This window comes from Sus scrofa, chromosome 5 (assembly GCF_000003025.6).
Source record: "Sus scrofa isolate TJ Tabasco breed Duroc chromosome 5, Sscrofa11.1, whole genome shotgun sequence".
NCBI lineage: Eukaryota > Metazoa > Chordata > Mammalia > Artiodactyla > Suidae > Sus > Sus scrofa.
In genome coordinates this window covers 68154494-68171015 of record NC_010447.5, presented here as the reverse complement: position 1 = coordinate 68171015, position 16522 = coordinate 68154494, and the positions used below count along the sequence as shown (strand labels likewise).

At 44.8% G+C, this 16522-nt stretch overlaps 1 protein-coding gene across 18 annotated transcripts in view; it reads left to right on the top strand.

The window, feature by feature from the left end:
- Positions 1–16522, top strand: part of RAD52 (RAD52 homolog, DNA repair protein) — an 82742-nt gene that overhangs the window by 52572 nt on the left and 13648 nt on the right. For 3 of the 18 annotated variants that reach the window (XM_021090885.1, XM_021090886.1, XM_021090884.1), the window contains exons 1-8: positions 3374–3559; positions 10052–10178; positions 10511–10609; positions 12514–12615; positions 12982–13075; positions 13238–13305; positions 14902–15020; positions 16135–16210. In XM_021090885.1, coding sequence (XP_020946544.1) covers positions 10529–10609; positions 12514–12615; positions 12982–13075; positions 13238–13305; positions 14902–15020; positions 16135–16210 — 540 coding nt within the window. In that variant the 5' untranslated portion in view covers positions 3374–3559; positions 10052–10178; positions 10511–10528. 18 annotated transcript variants of the gene reach the window in all.

Below are 16522 nucleotides of genomic sequence, written 5' to 3'. Positions count from 1 at the left end.
CCACAGCAACACAGGATCCAAGCCACATCTGTGACTTACAGCACAGCTCACAGCAATGCTGGATCCTTAACCCACTGAGCAAGGCCAGGGATCAGACTGAAGTCCTCATGGATACTAGCTGGGTTCGTTACTGCTGCGCCACCAGGGGCAATTCTTTTTTTTTTTTTTTTTTTTAATTTTATGGCCACACCTGCAAACACCATATCCTTTAACATACTGCCCCAGACCACGGAGCAAAACTGCACCCACATAGTGACCTGAGCCACTGCAATGGGACTTTTTTTTTGTCTTTTTAGGGCTGCACCCGCAGCATATGGAAGTTCCAGGCTAGGGGTCGAATTTGGAGCTGCAGTGCCACCTATGCCACAGCTCACAGCAACAGTGGATCCTTAACCCACTGAGCAAGGCCAGGGATCAAGATGGAACCCTCATCCTCATGGATACTAGTAAGATTTGTTACTGTTGTTCCACAACAGGAACTCCTGCAGTGGGATTCTTAACCCACCGCACCACAGTGGGAACTCCTCCCTTAGAATCTTGAAAGCATTTCTTTATTATCTTGTAGCTTCTATTGCTACTGGGAGGAAGTCCAAAGCCATCTGATTCCTGGTATTTTAGCCCAATACTTTGTGTGTAATGATACTTTTTTGGCTTTCATTTCTGCATATTTTCATTTACGATACTTACTTACCACTTATGATCTAAATATCCTCAGTGTAGGTCCTTTTTAATTTGTCATACTGAGCCCTGGGGTGGGATCTTTCAAAATGAAGATCTATGTCTTTCAATTCTGAAAAGTTTTTTTCTGTTTTTCTTTTTGTTAATTTCTCCTAGATGTTTTCTTATTCTCTCTTTCTGGAACACCTGTTTGTCAGATGTTGATCTTTTCTTTTTCTTTTTTTTTTTTTTTTTTTTTTGCCTTTTTAGGGCCACACCCATAGCATATGGAGGTTCCCAGGTTAGGGGTCTAATCAAAGGTGTTGCTGCCATTCCGAGCCATGTCTGTGACCTACACCACAGCTCAGGGCAATGCCAGATCCTTTAACCCACTGAGTGAGGCAGGGATCAAACCCGCAACCTCATGGTTCCTAGTCAGATTTGTTTCTGCTGTGTCAGGACAGGAACTCCAGATGTTAGTCTTTCTTGATTGATGTTTTAATTTTCTTATTGTTTCTCTTTTATTATCCATCTTTTTTTTTTTTTAACTAACTTTTGGGGAGATTTTTTAAAAGCCTTGTTTTCCAAACTTATTAGTGAAATTTTCATGGTATCGTATTTCATTATTAATATTTTTTGCCCACAGCATGTGGAAGTTCCCAGGTCAGGAAGCGAACCTGAACTGCAGTTGTGATCTGTGCCATGGCTGTGACAACACCAGATTCTTAACCTGCTGCACCGCAAGGGAACTTCAGTTAGGTATCATATTTTAAATTTCTAAGCACTTTCTTTATCTAATATATTTTTCCTTTTTTTATTAATACTCTTTCATGAACAGAATACATTTATCGGGAGTTCCTGTTGTGGCTCATTGGGTTAAGAATTCAACTAGTATCATGAGGATTTGGGTTGATCCCTGGCCTTGCTCAGTGGGTTAAGCATCTGGTATTGCTGTGGCTGTGGTACAGGCCTGAGCGGCTACAGCTCCGATTGTATTCCTAGCCTGGGAACCGCCATATACCTCGGGTGTGGCCCTAAAAAGATAGATAAATAAATAAAATGGAAATGGTTGAAATTATATACTTATTTTAATATGTATACTTTTTAGTTTTATTAAAATTAAATCTTTTCATATTGTCTTTCTCCTTTTGTGAACTATATACACACTTGTTAATATTTCTTCAATTGTTAGAACTTTTTATATATTAATTCCATTCGAATACATGTTAGTATTTCCCTATTTTTCTTGTTTATTTTCTACTTCCAGAAACTAAGTAAATTGCATGTAGATAGCTACATTTATTCACCTTTTAAGATTAATTTATCAGCTTCTATAGTTAGAAAGCTTTTCTCCATTCTAAGGTTGGCTATTCATCTGCCTATTCTTTTATATGTACCTGCATACATTTAACATTTCTCACTCGAATTCAATTGTAATTGATTTCACTTCATTATTATTATTGTTTGGCTTTGCCCTCTGCATACAGAAGTTCTCACGCCAGGGCAGGGACACCGGATCCTTAACCCACCAGGGAACTCCAGTTGTAATTATTCTTATGCATATTTTGATAGGGACTCTAACCCAATCACTGTGTCCCAGCACCATCTGAAAGCAGCCATGCCTTTCTTTATCAAATGCACGGGAATCGTGAGCACCCCTCCAGGAAATGCCTGGTTACTGCGCAGAACCGCGGCGAGGGGGTCACCGGAACAACAATTTGAAAACGTCAGTAACTGAGTATGTTCAAGTTTTCCGCACTCAGCTTGGGGTTGTGATGCAACTGTTGTTGTTGTTTTTGCTTTTCAGGGCCACACCCGTGGCATATGGAGGTTCCCAAGCTAGGGATTACAAAGGAGCTGTAGCCACGGGCCTACGTCACAGCCGCAGCAACTCGGGATCTGAGCCGTGTCTGCGACCTACACCACAGCTCAGCGCAACGCCAGATCCTTAACCTACTGAGCGAGGCCAGGGATCGGACCCGCTTCCTCATGGATACTATTCGGATTAGGTTTCACTGAGCCACCATAGGAACTCCCGAGATGCGACTCCTTAGTCTCGCTACGAGCGCTGCTGCGGGATGTCCTGCCCACGGATCGCCGCCTCTAAGCATCTCCGTCTGTGCGGGCATCTGGGGACCTCGGGACCCGGCGATGGGGCGCTGCCCGGGCTGTTGAGCCTGGTCCCGGTACAGCTCTAATCTCCGCCATAGCGGCCTGGGGTACACGGAGCCGAGCTCCGCTCGGGAGGCCGGGCAGGAGCTCGCTGGTGGCCAGCAGAGACCACAGGGGCGCAGGGCGCGCAGGGGCCAAGCGCAGAGAGCCGCTGACACGGAAGTCAGCATCGCGCTGCCAAACAACTTGCTTTACGGCTCTCAACAGATGGCTCTGTTCCTCTACCCCGACCACAACTTGCGGCTCCTCCGCCCGTTCACAGCCGTGGTGCGGCACGCTCTCTTTGGACCGTCTTCCCAGGGTCTTCTGCGCGGCCGCGCCGCGTACCCTTCCGCGAGTACAGGTCTTCTCAGTTCATTCGCGTTAGACCTTCTTCCCACACCCCGGTCTGGTTTACCCTCGTTCTGACCTTCCTCCCAGGACTCTTTGCGCGGGAACCCAAAGTGTTCTTCCGCGCCACACGCCATTCTGGTTTTGGGTACTCCCGTTGGACCTTCCTCCCAGGGTCCTCTGCGCGGCCTGCTTTATCGCCCTTCTGCGAGTACGTCTCTCGCTCTCTCTCTCTCGCTCGCTCTCTCTCTCTCTCTCTCTCTCGCACTTTTTCCAGTTTCTCTGACGCCGTCATCACGCGTGTCCTTCCGCGCGTTCAAGTCGGCTCTCGCTCGGACCTTCTTCCCAGGGTCCTCTGCGCGGCCGTCCCGAGACCCCTTCTGCGCGTTCAGGGGGAACGGTGCGTGAGTGGGATCTCCGCCGGGTGGGAAGCTCGTCTCCCGGTCCCGGCTTAGTGGTACCGACCCGGGGCATGTGCTGAGGGGAGGGTGCCGTGGCCGTGGGCGGGGCGGGGCGGGGCGGGGCGGGGCGGGGTTGGGGCTGCGGTTACTTGCTGCCGGTTGACCGGGGCCGAGGGCGCGTAGACAGTTGTACTCCGGTGTGTAGAATTACCCACTTAGGGATTTGACAGTTCAGCGCGTATTCAGCGTTTCTAGACTTTTTTTTTTTTTAAATTGAGATAGAATTTATATATGATTAAAGTTGTTCATCCAAAGTGAACATTGAGTGGTCTTTATTGTATTCACAGAGTTGGGCGGCCGTTACCGTTATCTAACGCAGAACATTTTCATCACCTGGGAAAGAAGCCCGAGCTCATTAGCGGGCTCCTCATCCCCCTCCCCCAGCCCCACCAGTCTTCTTTCTGCCTCTGAATTTGCCAGATCTGGATGTTTTGCATAAGTGGGATCATGCAGTATGTGGCTTTTTGTGTCTGGCTCCTTCACTTGGCACTGTGTCCCCAAGGTTCATCCGAGCTGTGGCGCGTGTCCCGTACTCTCGTGGCCCAATAATAATCTTTCGTTGTCGGGATATACCATGTTTTGCTTCTTCATTAATTGATGGGCATTTGCGTTTTTGCACTTTTCGGCTTAATTTAAGGGCTCTTTCATCATAGAATTCAGCCCTAGGCACAAACAATGTAAAACTAAGTTCTTATCACATTTAACTCGGGTTGGATCAGGTATTTCATTGGCCCCAGGTCTGGTATCTTTCAGAAAAGGCTGGCTTTGTGAAGTCCTCTGTTCTCAGTGCATCGCTTACTAGACCATTGACTGTGGTGGTAACAAGCAGAGAAGCGTTTGTGTGCAGGTCCCATCGGAGATGCAGTCAGACCTGTCATCTAGTGATGGGAACTGAGTGGACTTGGAGACGAGTTTATGAAAAACGTAACAGCTGTGGGAGAGGTTTGATCTCATAAAACACCTAGCCTATTTTCATCATCTGTGAATTCTGTATTTGTGAATTGACTGGCTAAAACTTCTTTGTAGCCCCAAGCAGATGCTCCAATGCTCTGGCAGTGTGTGGAGTGTCCAGCAAGGCGTCCTCTGCCTTCTTGCTCATACTGTAAACCAGTGTCTTTGTTGTGGTATATTTGTTGCTGCATTTTGCACAGTTTTATGCTTTTTATTAGTGATTCCACTGGTGTTTTTTAAAAACGCTTTTTAAAAAGCTGAAAGAATGATTCTTTAAATTCTGTGGCGCTTTGCAATATTCAGAAGTTTCACACACGATTTCATGTAATTGGTTAACAATCCTCTTTGTCTCCCTACCCCTGTCTTCCCCTCCTTCCTTCCCTGTCCCCACAGATATAGTTTTTTTGTCTATATCTGTGAGTCTGCTTCTTTTTAAAAAATGTCTGTATATGTGTATCTTTTATGAAGTCACTGCTCAAATCTTTTGCCTATTTTAAATTAGGTTAATTGCCTTTTTATTTTTGTTGAGTTGTAGACTTTCTTTATATATCCTTTTTATATCCTGGATATCAGTCCTTTGTGGTTGCCTATTCATTTTTTTTTTTTTTCCCTTTTACGGCCGCACCTTCAGCGTGTGGAAGTTCCTGGGCTAGGGGTCCAATTGGAGCTACAGCTGATGGCCTTCACCACAGCCACAGCAACACCGTATCTGAGCTACATCTGCAACCTACACCCTAGCTTGTAGCAATGTTGGATTCTTAACCCAGTGAGTGAGGCCATGGATTGAACCCACATCCTCACAGAGACAATGTTAGTCCTTAACCTACTGAGCCACAACAGGAACTCATATTCATTTTCTTAGAGTTGTTTTGATAAGCAGACTTTTGGTGTAGTTATATTTGTCTTTTTTTTTTTTCTTCCAGCCACGCCAGGAATTGAAACTGTACCACAGCAGTTAACAATGCTAGATCCGTAACAACTAGGCAACAGGAACTCCATGTCATTTTTTCTTTTATAGTAATTGCTTTCTGAGTCCTCTGAGTAAAAAATCTTGACTGCCTCCAGGTTGTGAAGATATACTCCTGTATTTTCTTGTAGAAATTTTATAGATTTACCTTTTATGTTTAGGCACATGGTCTATCTCTAGTTTTTGTGTGTGGTGTGAAAATTACTCTGTGAAGAATATCGAATTTTCTTCCCATGTAGATATCCAGTTACTCCAGCTGTCATGTGTTGTACTGCTTTGGTACCCTTACTGAAATTCAGATGACTATATACATGTCGATTGATTTCTGGGCTTTTTTTCGTTCCACTGATCAGTCCTTATGTCAGTTTTAATTACTGTAGATTTATAAGTCTTGAAGTCATGTAGTGTTGGTCAAAAGTTTATTGTTTTTCAAGTTGATTTGGTTAGTTTAGATCTTTGCATTTTCTACACGAGTGTTAGAATTAATCATCTTACCAGTTTTTACAAAAAAGTCTGGCAGGGTTATGATTGCAATGGCATTGAATCTGTAGATCAATTTGGAAAGAATTCACGTCTTGGAGTTTCTGTCATGGCTTAGCAAAAACGAATCTGATGAGGATCCCTGAGGATATAGGTTTGATCCCTGGCCTCACTCAGTGGATTAAGGATCTGGTGTTGTCAGGAGCTGTGATGTAGGTCGCAAATGCGGCTTGGATCTGATGTGGCTCTGGTGTAGGCTGGTGGCTATAGCTCCGATTGGACCTCTAGCCTGGGAACCTCCGTATGCCACGGGTGCGGCCCTAAAAACCAAAAAAAAAAAAAGTGAGACGTAGCAGTTGCCTTATAAATTAATTTCTAGAATTAAAAATATATACTTTGTCTATATCCTGCATTATGTATTTCTGTCCTTCTTTCACTTAGCTGTTCATCCTATTATCAATCATATTCCATTCTTTTTTTTTCTTTGGCCACACCCTTGGCATATGGAAGTTCCTGGGCCAGGGATTGAATCCCAGCTGCAGCTGTGACCTGTGCCACAGCTACGGCAATGCCACTTCACTGGGCTGGGAATATAACCCACATGGCTGCAGAGTCAACACTGGAGCCTTAACCTGCTGTACCACAGGGGGAATGCCAGAACGTCCCTTCCTGACCCTACTGTGAGCAAGGTACTGTGCCAGTCACTGGGGTTGCCACAGAGAGGGAGAATCCACCTTATAGGGGCTTATATTGGAGTCAGGGGAGGTGGGTGTGGTAGAGACTGTAAAACAAACTATTTAAATGCTTTCTTACATTTCCTGGCCTTGTTGCAGTTAAGTTGGAACCATGTGACCTGTTCTTTCTAGGGAGCTGTGACCAGTGTGCTGCACAACACAGCTATGGCAGATGTGAGCTGTTGTCGCTCCTGCAACTCTGTGTGCCCCTGCAGTGATGACCTCAGAAGGTCACATGATTGGTGACACACCTGTAAGATAGTCAGGGCCCCTTGACTGTATTAGATCTTACATGAGTGAGCTAGAGATCTTTTCTGTGTTAAGCTATTCCCCGCTTTTTAAATAAATTCCCATTGTGTCTCAGCGGTTGGTGAACCTGACTAGCATCCATGACGACTGGGTTCGATCCCTGGCCTCACTCAGTGGGTTAAGGATCTGGCATTGCTGTGAGCTATGGTGTAGGTTGCAGATGTGGCCTGGATTGGTGGCTCAGATCTCATGTTGCTGTGGCTGTGGCGTAGGCTGGTAGCTGCAGTTCCAATTGGACTCCAGCCTGGGAACCTCCATATGCCGCAGGTGCTGCCCTAAAAGGCAAAAAGACCAAAAAGGAAAAAAAAGAAAACCCAGCATTGTCTCTCTGAGGATGTGGATTCTATCTCTGAGCTTGTTCAGTGGTTTAAGAATCTGGTTTTGCTGTGGTATAGGCTGGCAGCTGAAGCTCATTTGATCTCTAGCCCAGGAACTTCATGTGCGTCAGATGTAACTGAAAAGAAAAAATAAAAAAGAAAATTGTGGTTAATTATACATAATGTAATATTTATCATTTTAATCATTTTTAAGCATGCAGTTCAGTGGCATTACTTCATTTGCAATGTATACCTTTATTTATAACAACCAGGAAAGTTTCTCATTTGAAACTTTGTGAATATCATATTCACCAACAGCTTCTTAGTATTCCATGATTATTCCCAATGGATGTATTATTCTCATGTCATTTTAATAGGATAAATATATGTATGAGGTTGATCTTATTAATATTCCCTTTTATAGATGATAAAATTGGAGCACAGAGAGGCTAAATAATTGGTGGAACTCAGTACTGAACCATGATTAACTTCGATGGGTTCACAGCTGCTTTAAATAGCAGGGTTGGGAGTTCCTGTCGTGGCTCAGCAGAGATGAACCTGACTAGCATCCATGAGGACTCAGGTTCCATCCCTGCTGTCGCTCAGTGGGTTAAGGATCCAGCATTCCCGTGAGCTATGGTGTAGATCATAGAAGAGGCTCAGATCTGATGTTTCTGTGGCTGTGGCTAGCCTGGGAACCTCCATATGTTGCGGATGTGGCCCTAAAAAGACAAAAACAAACAAAACCAAAATAAATATCAGGGTTGGCACACCTCACCTGTGACCCAAATTGGCTACTTCTTTTTTCTTTTCGGCCCCACTGCATATGGAGGTCCTGGGCCAGGGATCAGATCCGAGCCGCAGTTGTGACCTAAGCCACTATACTGGCAGGGGATCCAGCCTGCATCCCAGCGTTCCCAGGATGCCATCGATCCCATTGTGCCACAGCAGGAACTCCATGGCCACCTCTTTTTTGTAATAAAGTTTTATTGGGACATAGCCATGCTCATTCATTCATATGCTGTCTCTGGCCGCTTTCATGCTAAAATGCCAGAGTGAAGTGAAACCATATAGCTTGCAAAACCTAACATATTTACTTGCTGGCCCTTTATGGGAAAAGTTTGCTGACCTCTGCCTTATGGAACAGATATTTACATTTTTTATTTTTATTAAAGTAATATGTGCACATATTTGAAAGGGAAATAGCACTAAGAGTTTTATTTTTAAAAAGGAGAATCCTGGGCTGGCAGGGGAGAGTTCCCATTGTGTATCAGCAGTAACACACCCGACTGGTATCCATGAGGACGCAGGTTCGATCCCTGGCCTCACTCAGTGGGTTAAGGGTCTGTGAGCTGTGGTGTAGGTCATAGAGGGTGGTTTGGATCTGGTGTTGCTGTGGCTGTGGTGTAGGCTGGCAGCTGCAGCTCCAATTCAACCCCTAGCCTGGGAACCTCCATATGCCCCAGGTGTGGCCCTAAAAAGAAAAAAAAGGAGTGCCACCTCACTGTTCTCCGTACTAGCACCAGCATTGCTCCTCAGAGATGGTTCATGCTTTTAACTGTCTTTTCTGACATTAACAGCTACATTCTAAATAATATCCTCATTCCACTATTTCTTGATTTGACAATTAGACACTGATTATTGACTAGTATAGGCCACTATCCTACTTTTTCTTTTTTTTTGTCTTTTTGCCTTTTCTAGGGCGGCTCCCTCGGCACATGGAGTTCCCAGGCTAGGGGTCTAATTGGAGCTGTAGCCACTGGCCCACACCAGAGCCACAGCAACTCAGAATCCAAGCCGCGTCTGCAACCTACCCCACAGTTCACGGCAACGCCGGATCCTTAGCCCACTGAGCAAGGCCAGGGATTGAACCCCCAACCTCATGGTTCCTAGTCGGATTCATTAACCACTGAGCCATGACGGGAACTCCAGCCACTATCCTACTTTTTAGTGCAAGATTATGAATAAATTTACCATTCTTTGCTGAAATGTAATATTTTATCGTTTAAATAGTTTTCTGTATTTTCATCGTAATGTACTTAAGCAAGTTAACAAGAACTTAACAGTAACATTTATTTAGTACTTTGTATGTGCCAGGCACTCTTCTAATGCAGTTTTGATGCAGTTTCACATTTGATCTTTACAGAATCCCTAGGAAATGTAGGTGCCATTGTGATCTCCATTTTCTAGATGACAAAACATCTTTTAGAGAGATTATGTGATGTTTCTCTTGGTCAAGATCTCATGGATTATAGGGTCAGAAATCAACATTGTGCTGTAACGCCATGTGGAGAATCATAGTACTTGACATTGATGAATTGTTGTTCTCTTGTTAGCAAATAGTCTGAAAATTTATAACATGCAAGTTTGCTGAGGCCCAACTTAGAATCTGTGATTTGAGGCAAGTATGGGGTGGTCAGCTGCCAGTGCCTTTTCTTGGGGGTTCTGTTTTCTGGGGGTTACGTGTTGATATGGTTTCAGTCTAGTGCCTGGGCTTTTGATCCTGAATTTGTGTCAGAATCACTGGGTGGGCTTGGTCAAGCACTAATTCATGACCCCACCTCTAGCTTCCCATTCAGTGGGTCTGGGTGGGGGCCTGAGAATGTGGCCCCAGACAGTGCAGATGCTGCAGGGACTGTTAGAGGTTTAATGCTGTGTCCTTTCTGAATGCAGGGTCTTCACTGCGTCCTGTGAGGCTCCTCCTGTCAGCTGGTGTGTGCACCCCAGGAAAGCAGTTCAGCCTCTGTGGCTTCTGTTTCCTCTTGGACCCCGCAGAAGTCTGCATCGGGTTGCTTACACAGTAGGTACCTCATAAGCTGGTAGTTTGCTCTCCCCTAGTGTGCTCTTGTAATTTTGGCTTTTTAATTCATTTAAAGTATAACGTATTCTTATTGTAGAATCACCTTTAATAGCACCACCACACTCGCAAAAATTTGAGGAGAAAGATATAAGCAGACTGGAAAGGATTTTCAGTGGTGTGTGAGATGACAGCTAGCACTGAGGAACTTGGTCCAGACTGGTTCAGTGTTTAGAAGGATGCAAAAAAAGTGACTTTATCTGATTTTTAGTAGAGGCTCTTGCCTTTTACCATTAGCATTCTTTAAGATCTTTTAAAATCTTCTGTTTATTTAGAGGTCAACCAGAATTAACATGTCTGGGACTGAAGAAACAGTTCTTGGAGGCCGCGACAGGCATCCTACTGGTGGCAACTCTGTATTATGCTTTGGTCAGGTAACTGCTGTTTTTTTCATACCTGGAAGGAATGGGTTAAGTGAAAAGGTACATGGAAGCAGTTTGTAGAGTACCATCCCATACTGTAAGCTGTTAATTGTTTTTGTTTTTGTTTTTGCTTTTTAGGGCCGCACTTGAAACACATGGAGGTTCCCAGGCTAGGGATTGAATCAGAGCTGTAGCTGCCAGCCTACAGCACAGCCACAGCCACAGCAACTCGGGATCCAAGCCGGGTCTGCAATCTACACCACAGCTCATGGCAACGCCGGATCCTTGACCCACTGATCGAGTCCAGGGATCAAACCCACAATCTCATGGTTCCTAGTTAGATTAGTTTCCTCTGTGTCACGATGGGAATTTCTGTTACTGTTTTTTTTTCCATTTTTTTAATATAATTTTTTTTTTTTGTTTAGGGCTGCATCTGAGTCACATGGAGATTCCCAGGCTAGAGGTCGATGTGCCACAGCCACAGCAATGTCAGATCCAGGCCGAGTCTGTGACCTATACCACAGCTCACGGCAACACCGGATCCTTAACCCACTGAGTGAGGCCAGGGATCAAACCTGCGTCCTCATGGATGCTAGTCAGATTTGTTTCTGCTGATCCACAGTGGGAACTCTTTTTTTTTTTTTTTATCATTAAGGTGCATTATTTGGGAGTCTTTGATGAACTCTGAGGGCATTTTGGAACTTTAGCATCAAAAGACTAATATCCCTGAGGATTACATTTAAATTTAAATTTTATTTATTTTTTTTGGATAGATTGTATTTTCATATGCTGAAAAATTTAAAATGAAACAAACTCTATGTGGAAAGTATCATGTTTCCTATCACCCTTGTCCACATTTCACCCAGATCTCTTCTTTTGGATACATCCAAACTTTCTGGTATTGTATTCTTTATGGAGATATTCTGTGCATATAAGGGAGATTCTTGCTTTGTAACCCGGATTTTATCTTTGTCTTGCCAGAGATCTATTTGTGAGCATTTATTCAATTTAAATAGGGCAAGGGGAAAATGACCGAGGGGATGAAAATCCAAACAAGTAGTAGCATATTTCTTTATGTGTAGGATGGGAAATTGTTGAATTAGAGAAAAGGACAAATGGAAGCAAGACTTTCTTGTCCTGTTTTCTCCTCCCCTGCTCCCTTGCCTGCATAAATATCATATATAGACTCTGAGAATTAGTTTCCCAATTCTGACTCAGGTAAGTTTTATAAGGATGGTAACATGGTAGTAGCATCTAAGGCAGTGGTTCTCAAAATGTGGTCCAGTGACCCCTGGGCGGGTCCACAAGACCTTTCAGAGTCTGTGAAATCAAAGTTATTTTAGTAATAATACTAAAATACTCTGTGTCTTTTTCACTATTATTCTTTCATGAGTGAGGATGGAGCTTTCCAGAGACCGCATGGTGTGTGCTTATGTCATTGCTCTGGTGGTTATTGGAATGTGTGCCTTCAAAGTTTCTCAGTTTTAATTCCTAGTATTGACAGATATAACCAATATAAACAGAAGCTCTTTGGGTCCTCAATACTTTTTAAGAGTAAAGGGGTCTGGGAGTTCCCGTTGTGGCTGGGTGGTTAACGAATCCGACTAGGAACCATGAGGGTGCGGGTTCAATCCCTGGCCTTGCCCAGTGGATTAAGGATCTGGCATTGCTGTGAGCTGTGGTGTAGGTTGCAGAGGTGACTCGGATCTGGCGTTGCTGTGACTCTGGCATGGGCTGGCAGCAACAGTTCCAATTGGATCCCTAGCCTGGGAACCTCCACATGCCTTGGGAGCGGCCCCAGAAAAGGCAAAAAGACAAAAAAAAAAAAAAAAAAAAAAAAAAAAGAGTAAAGGGGTCTGGAGACGTGTTAAGGAGTGGTGGAGATGTCAGTTTAACCTCCCCTTTCTGGATTGCAGTACCAGTACACAGCAGAAGAGTACCAGGCCATCCAGAATGCTCTGAGGCAGAGGCTGGGCCCAGAATATATAAGTAGCCGCATGGCTGGAGGAGGCCAGAAGGTAGGAGAGTTCATGTCCCTGCAAAGTGGGTACCCACAATACTGACTCTTTCAGCGATGACCAGCTCCCTCTCTGGTCCTCTGGGATTCAGGAGGTTTCTCTTCACTGTTGCTGCATGTTTCTTAGTGACTTTAGGAGGGGATGGGTTCCAACCTTTGTTGTCATCTGAAGTGGGCCAAGTTCTGACTGGTCCTTCTGGAAGTTCTTTGAAATAAGTTCACTGGAATTTCTCTGAGAATTCCCTAGAATGTTTAAGGGCAGTTTTGCCAAAAAAAGTTGGTAAGGAATAAATTAAGTAAATTTTGGTCCATGTTTAAGTGTGGCAAGGGATGTTAATCAGCTCTTTTCTCTTTAAATTTTTACCAGGTGTGTTACATTGAGGGTCACAGGGTAATTAATCTGGCCAATGAGATGTTTGGCTACAATGGCTGGGCCCACTCTATCACACAGCAGAATGTGGGTGAGTCTGCTTCCTGGCTCTCTCTCCCTGACTTGGCTGATTCTGGTAGGCATGTTTTGTGGGTGAAGACCTAGGGTAGGTGTGCCCCATTGCCAGCTGGAGGGATCCAGGTAAGGCACAGGATCAATGTCCTCTTCAACTGGTTCTCTTTCCCACTCCTAGATTTTGTTGACCTTAACAATGGCAAGTTCTACGTGGGAGTCTGTGCATTTGTGAGAGTCCAGTTGAAGGTGAGGGTGATGGAATAGACTTCGCTTACAGGCACAGGGCGGGTGCTGAGACCTCTAGGCTGTGGAGCAGCAGCCCAAGAGCTGGGCCTGAGCTGGGGTGGCGGCATTCAGACAGGCTTACTCATGTGCCCTTCAGAGAATTCTGTAAAGCTCTGTTCTCTTGCATTTGTAAGTTAGCTAAAAGTTTTCACCATAAATATAAACAATTGCAAGGGTATATTTTTTGGCGTGTTATAAAATTTTACATTCTAAAGTAAATCCTACCTTTTTTTTTTTTTTTTTTTGCCACACCCTTAGCATATGGAAGTTCCTGGCCCAGGGATTGAATCTGAGCTGCATCTGTGACCTATGCCACAGCCACAGTAACACCAGGTCCTTAATGTGTTATGCCACAGCGGGGACTCCTATTACATCTTTTTTTTTTGCTTTTTTAGGGCTGCACCTGAGGCATACGGAGGTTTGCCACAGCCACAGCAACAGTAACATGGGATCTGAGCCTCGTCTGCGACCTACACCACAGCTCATGGCAACTCTGGATCCTTAACCCGCTGAGCAAGACCAGGGGTCGAACCTGCGTCCTAATGGATGCTAGTCAGATTCGTTTCCTCTGAGCCACGATGGGAACTTGTGCAGTTGGATTCCTAACCCACTATGCCACAGCAGGAACTCCACATCCTATTTTTTTATATTATGCAAAATGCTTTTCATTTCTTTTTCTGCTTTTTTGGGGCTGCGCTTGCAGCCCAGGGTAGGGGTGGAATTGGAGCTACAGCTGCTGGCCTGCACCACAGCCACAGCAACGCCAGATCCGAGCCATGTCTGCGACCTACACCACAGCTCATGGCAACACCAGATCTTTAACCCACCGATAGAGGCCAGGGATTGAACCCGCAACCTCATGGTTGCTAGTCGGATTCGTTTCCGCTGCACCACGAAGGGAACTCCTGTTTTGTTTTTATTTTTTTTCTATTAGTTAGTTTATATATCCATAGTTAATATTTTTCCTAGACTAAACATTCAGCAAAATAATTCTGATTTATTTTTGTAAATAGTTGTGAAAAACTTAGTCACATAAATAAACTGGGACTGGAAAGAGTTTTGTTACAGTGTCATTCATTTCTTTGAATGCTTTCTGAGTTATGTTTCAGAAATCCCAGTGCTGTCATCAGAAATTATATTCAGCTGTCTGTCAGCTAACACCCCCACCAGGCCCACCTTTAATTCTGGTGGAAGCTGAGAAACGGATGCCACCTGAGTTGTGAGAGGATTTGTTGGAAAATACAATATTTCGAATTTTCCTTTTGTTTGGTGTCCCAAAGGTTTTTACACTGCAGGGTAATACAAGACTTGGGGTAGGTGGAGAGGTGCCTTTTTCATGTAAAGAGATGAGAAAGCAGAGTTTTCTTGGCGCTTTGACCACAGGACACTTCTAGGCAGGTCCAGCCCAGGAAATGGTGCAGGAATTTGATTCTGACCACTACCTGTGTCGCAGGCCCTGGGCTCTGCCCTCCCGGTTCTGCCTGAGGAAAGGAGCTCGGCGTCCAGGGCAGTCTGCTGCTCCTGGTGTGATACTCCGATCTCCTCTTCTGTCCCCAGGATGGCTCGTATCACGAAGACGTGGGTTATGGTGTTAGCGAGGGCCTCAAGTCAAAAGCCTTGTCTCTGGAAAAGGCGAGGAAGGAGGCAGTGACAGACGGGTTGAAGCGTGCACTGAGGTAAGTGGATCCTCTTCATTTCAGCTCTGGGTTCAGAGCAGCTTTTTTTTTTCCAAGGTGAAACATCCACATGGTTCAAAAGTAAAAATAATGTAAGTTTCCCTCCCCTGCCCCGGTCTATGAGTGGCCTGTTTTCCAGCTCTCTTCCTGACTCCCCAGTGCTTCCTTATGCTCAGGTCCCCCAGTTTTTGGGAATAAGCGGTAGAGCCCTGCGTTCTCTGTTCTGAGCTTGATTGGCAAGCCCTGCTCCTCTCATTAGTAGTATGTCTTGCAGACCTTTCCACACGGGTACATGGATTGCTTCCTCATTCTCTTTAACACACCCGAGCAGTTCTTCATTGTGTATATGTATTATAGTTGACTTGATTACATAGAGCAGGGCTTTTAACTTTTGTTGGGGTCGTAGATGCCTTTGGAATTGAATCACCAGAAAAATACATGGAAAGCATGCCTAAAAAATTGCCATATGTAACCTGTCGGGGAGTCCTTGTATTCCAAGTAAGAATTTTGGTCATGGAGGGTTGGGCTCGAATGTGTGTGCTCACTGTATTGGGGAACTGGAGCAATTCTTGGGAAGAAATCTCTGCTCTGGAATTTGTGCTCCATGTCAGGAGGTGATGTGTGGGATGTGGGGAGTGGCTTCTTAGCCTCTCAGTGCTGTACTCTCAGAGTCGAGTTTAATATGGTGGAGGAATATGGCCCATGCCTAATAAACACTTTAAAAAAATTTTTTTTTTTTTAGGGCTGCACCCACGACATATGGAAGTTCCCAGGCTAGGGGTCGAATTGGAACTGCAGCCGCTGGCTTACACCACGGCCACAGCAATGCTAGATCCCGGCTGAGTCTGTGACCCACACCACAGCTCTCAGCAATGCTGGATCCTTAACCCACTGAGCAGGGCCAGGGATCGAATCTGTACCCTCATGGATACCAGTCAGGTTGTTACCGCTGAGCCACAACAGGAACTCCCCAGTGAACATTTTGACTGCTTATCAGCATCCATTCCCTCTGCTGCAGTTGAGAAGCAACTTGTACAAAGGTTGTAACTGTTTTCTGATATTTACATGTAATAATTTTTCAACCCTGTTTCACTTTTCTTTTTCTTATCCTTAGAAGTTTTGGGAATGCACTTGGAAATTGTATTCTGGACAAAGACTATCTGAGGTCCCTTAACAAGCTTCCACGCCAGGTATGTTAGAAGTGGGGGGTGACATGTGGTGTAGTAAACGTGGAACTGATGCCCTGTGTCATGAGTATTTGGTGATAGAGAAGTGAAGATTCAGCTACTCAGAGGGTCTGGAGTGTGTATTTCAGACTTAATTTACAGATGAGGAAATTGAAGCAGGAAGCCCTTGTGTTTCTTCTCCTGTACAGAGAACTCTGCTTGGGAGTGGTCCGTGAACCTCAAAAGGAGCATAGTGCCCTCCCAGCACTACTGTCATTTCTTAGCGACACTCAGAGCCTGACCTGTTGAACCTTTTCCCTCAGCTCTTAGATGTCC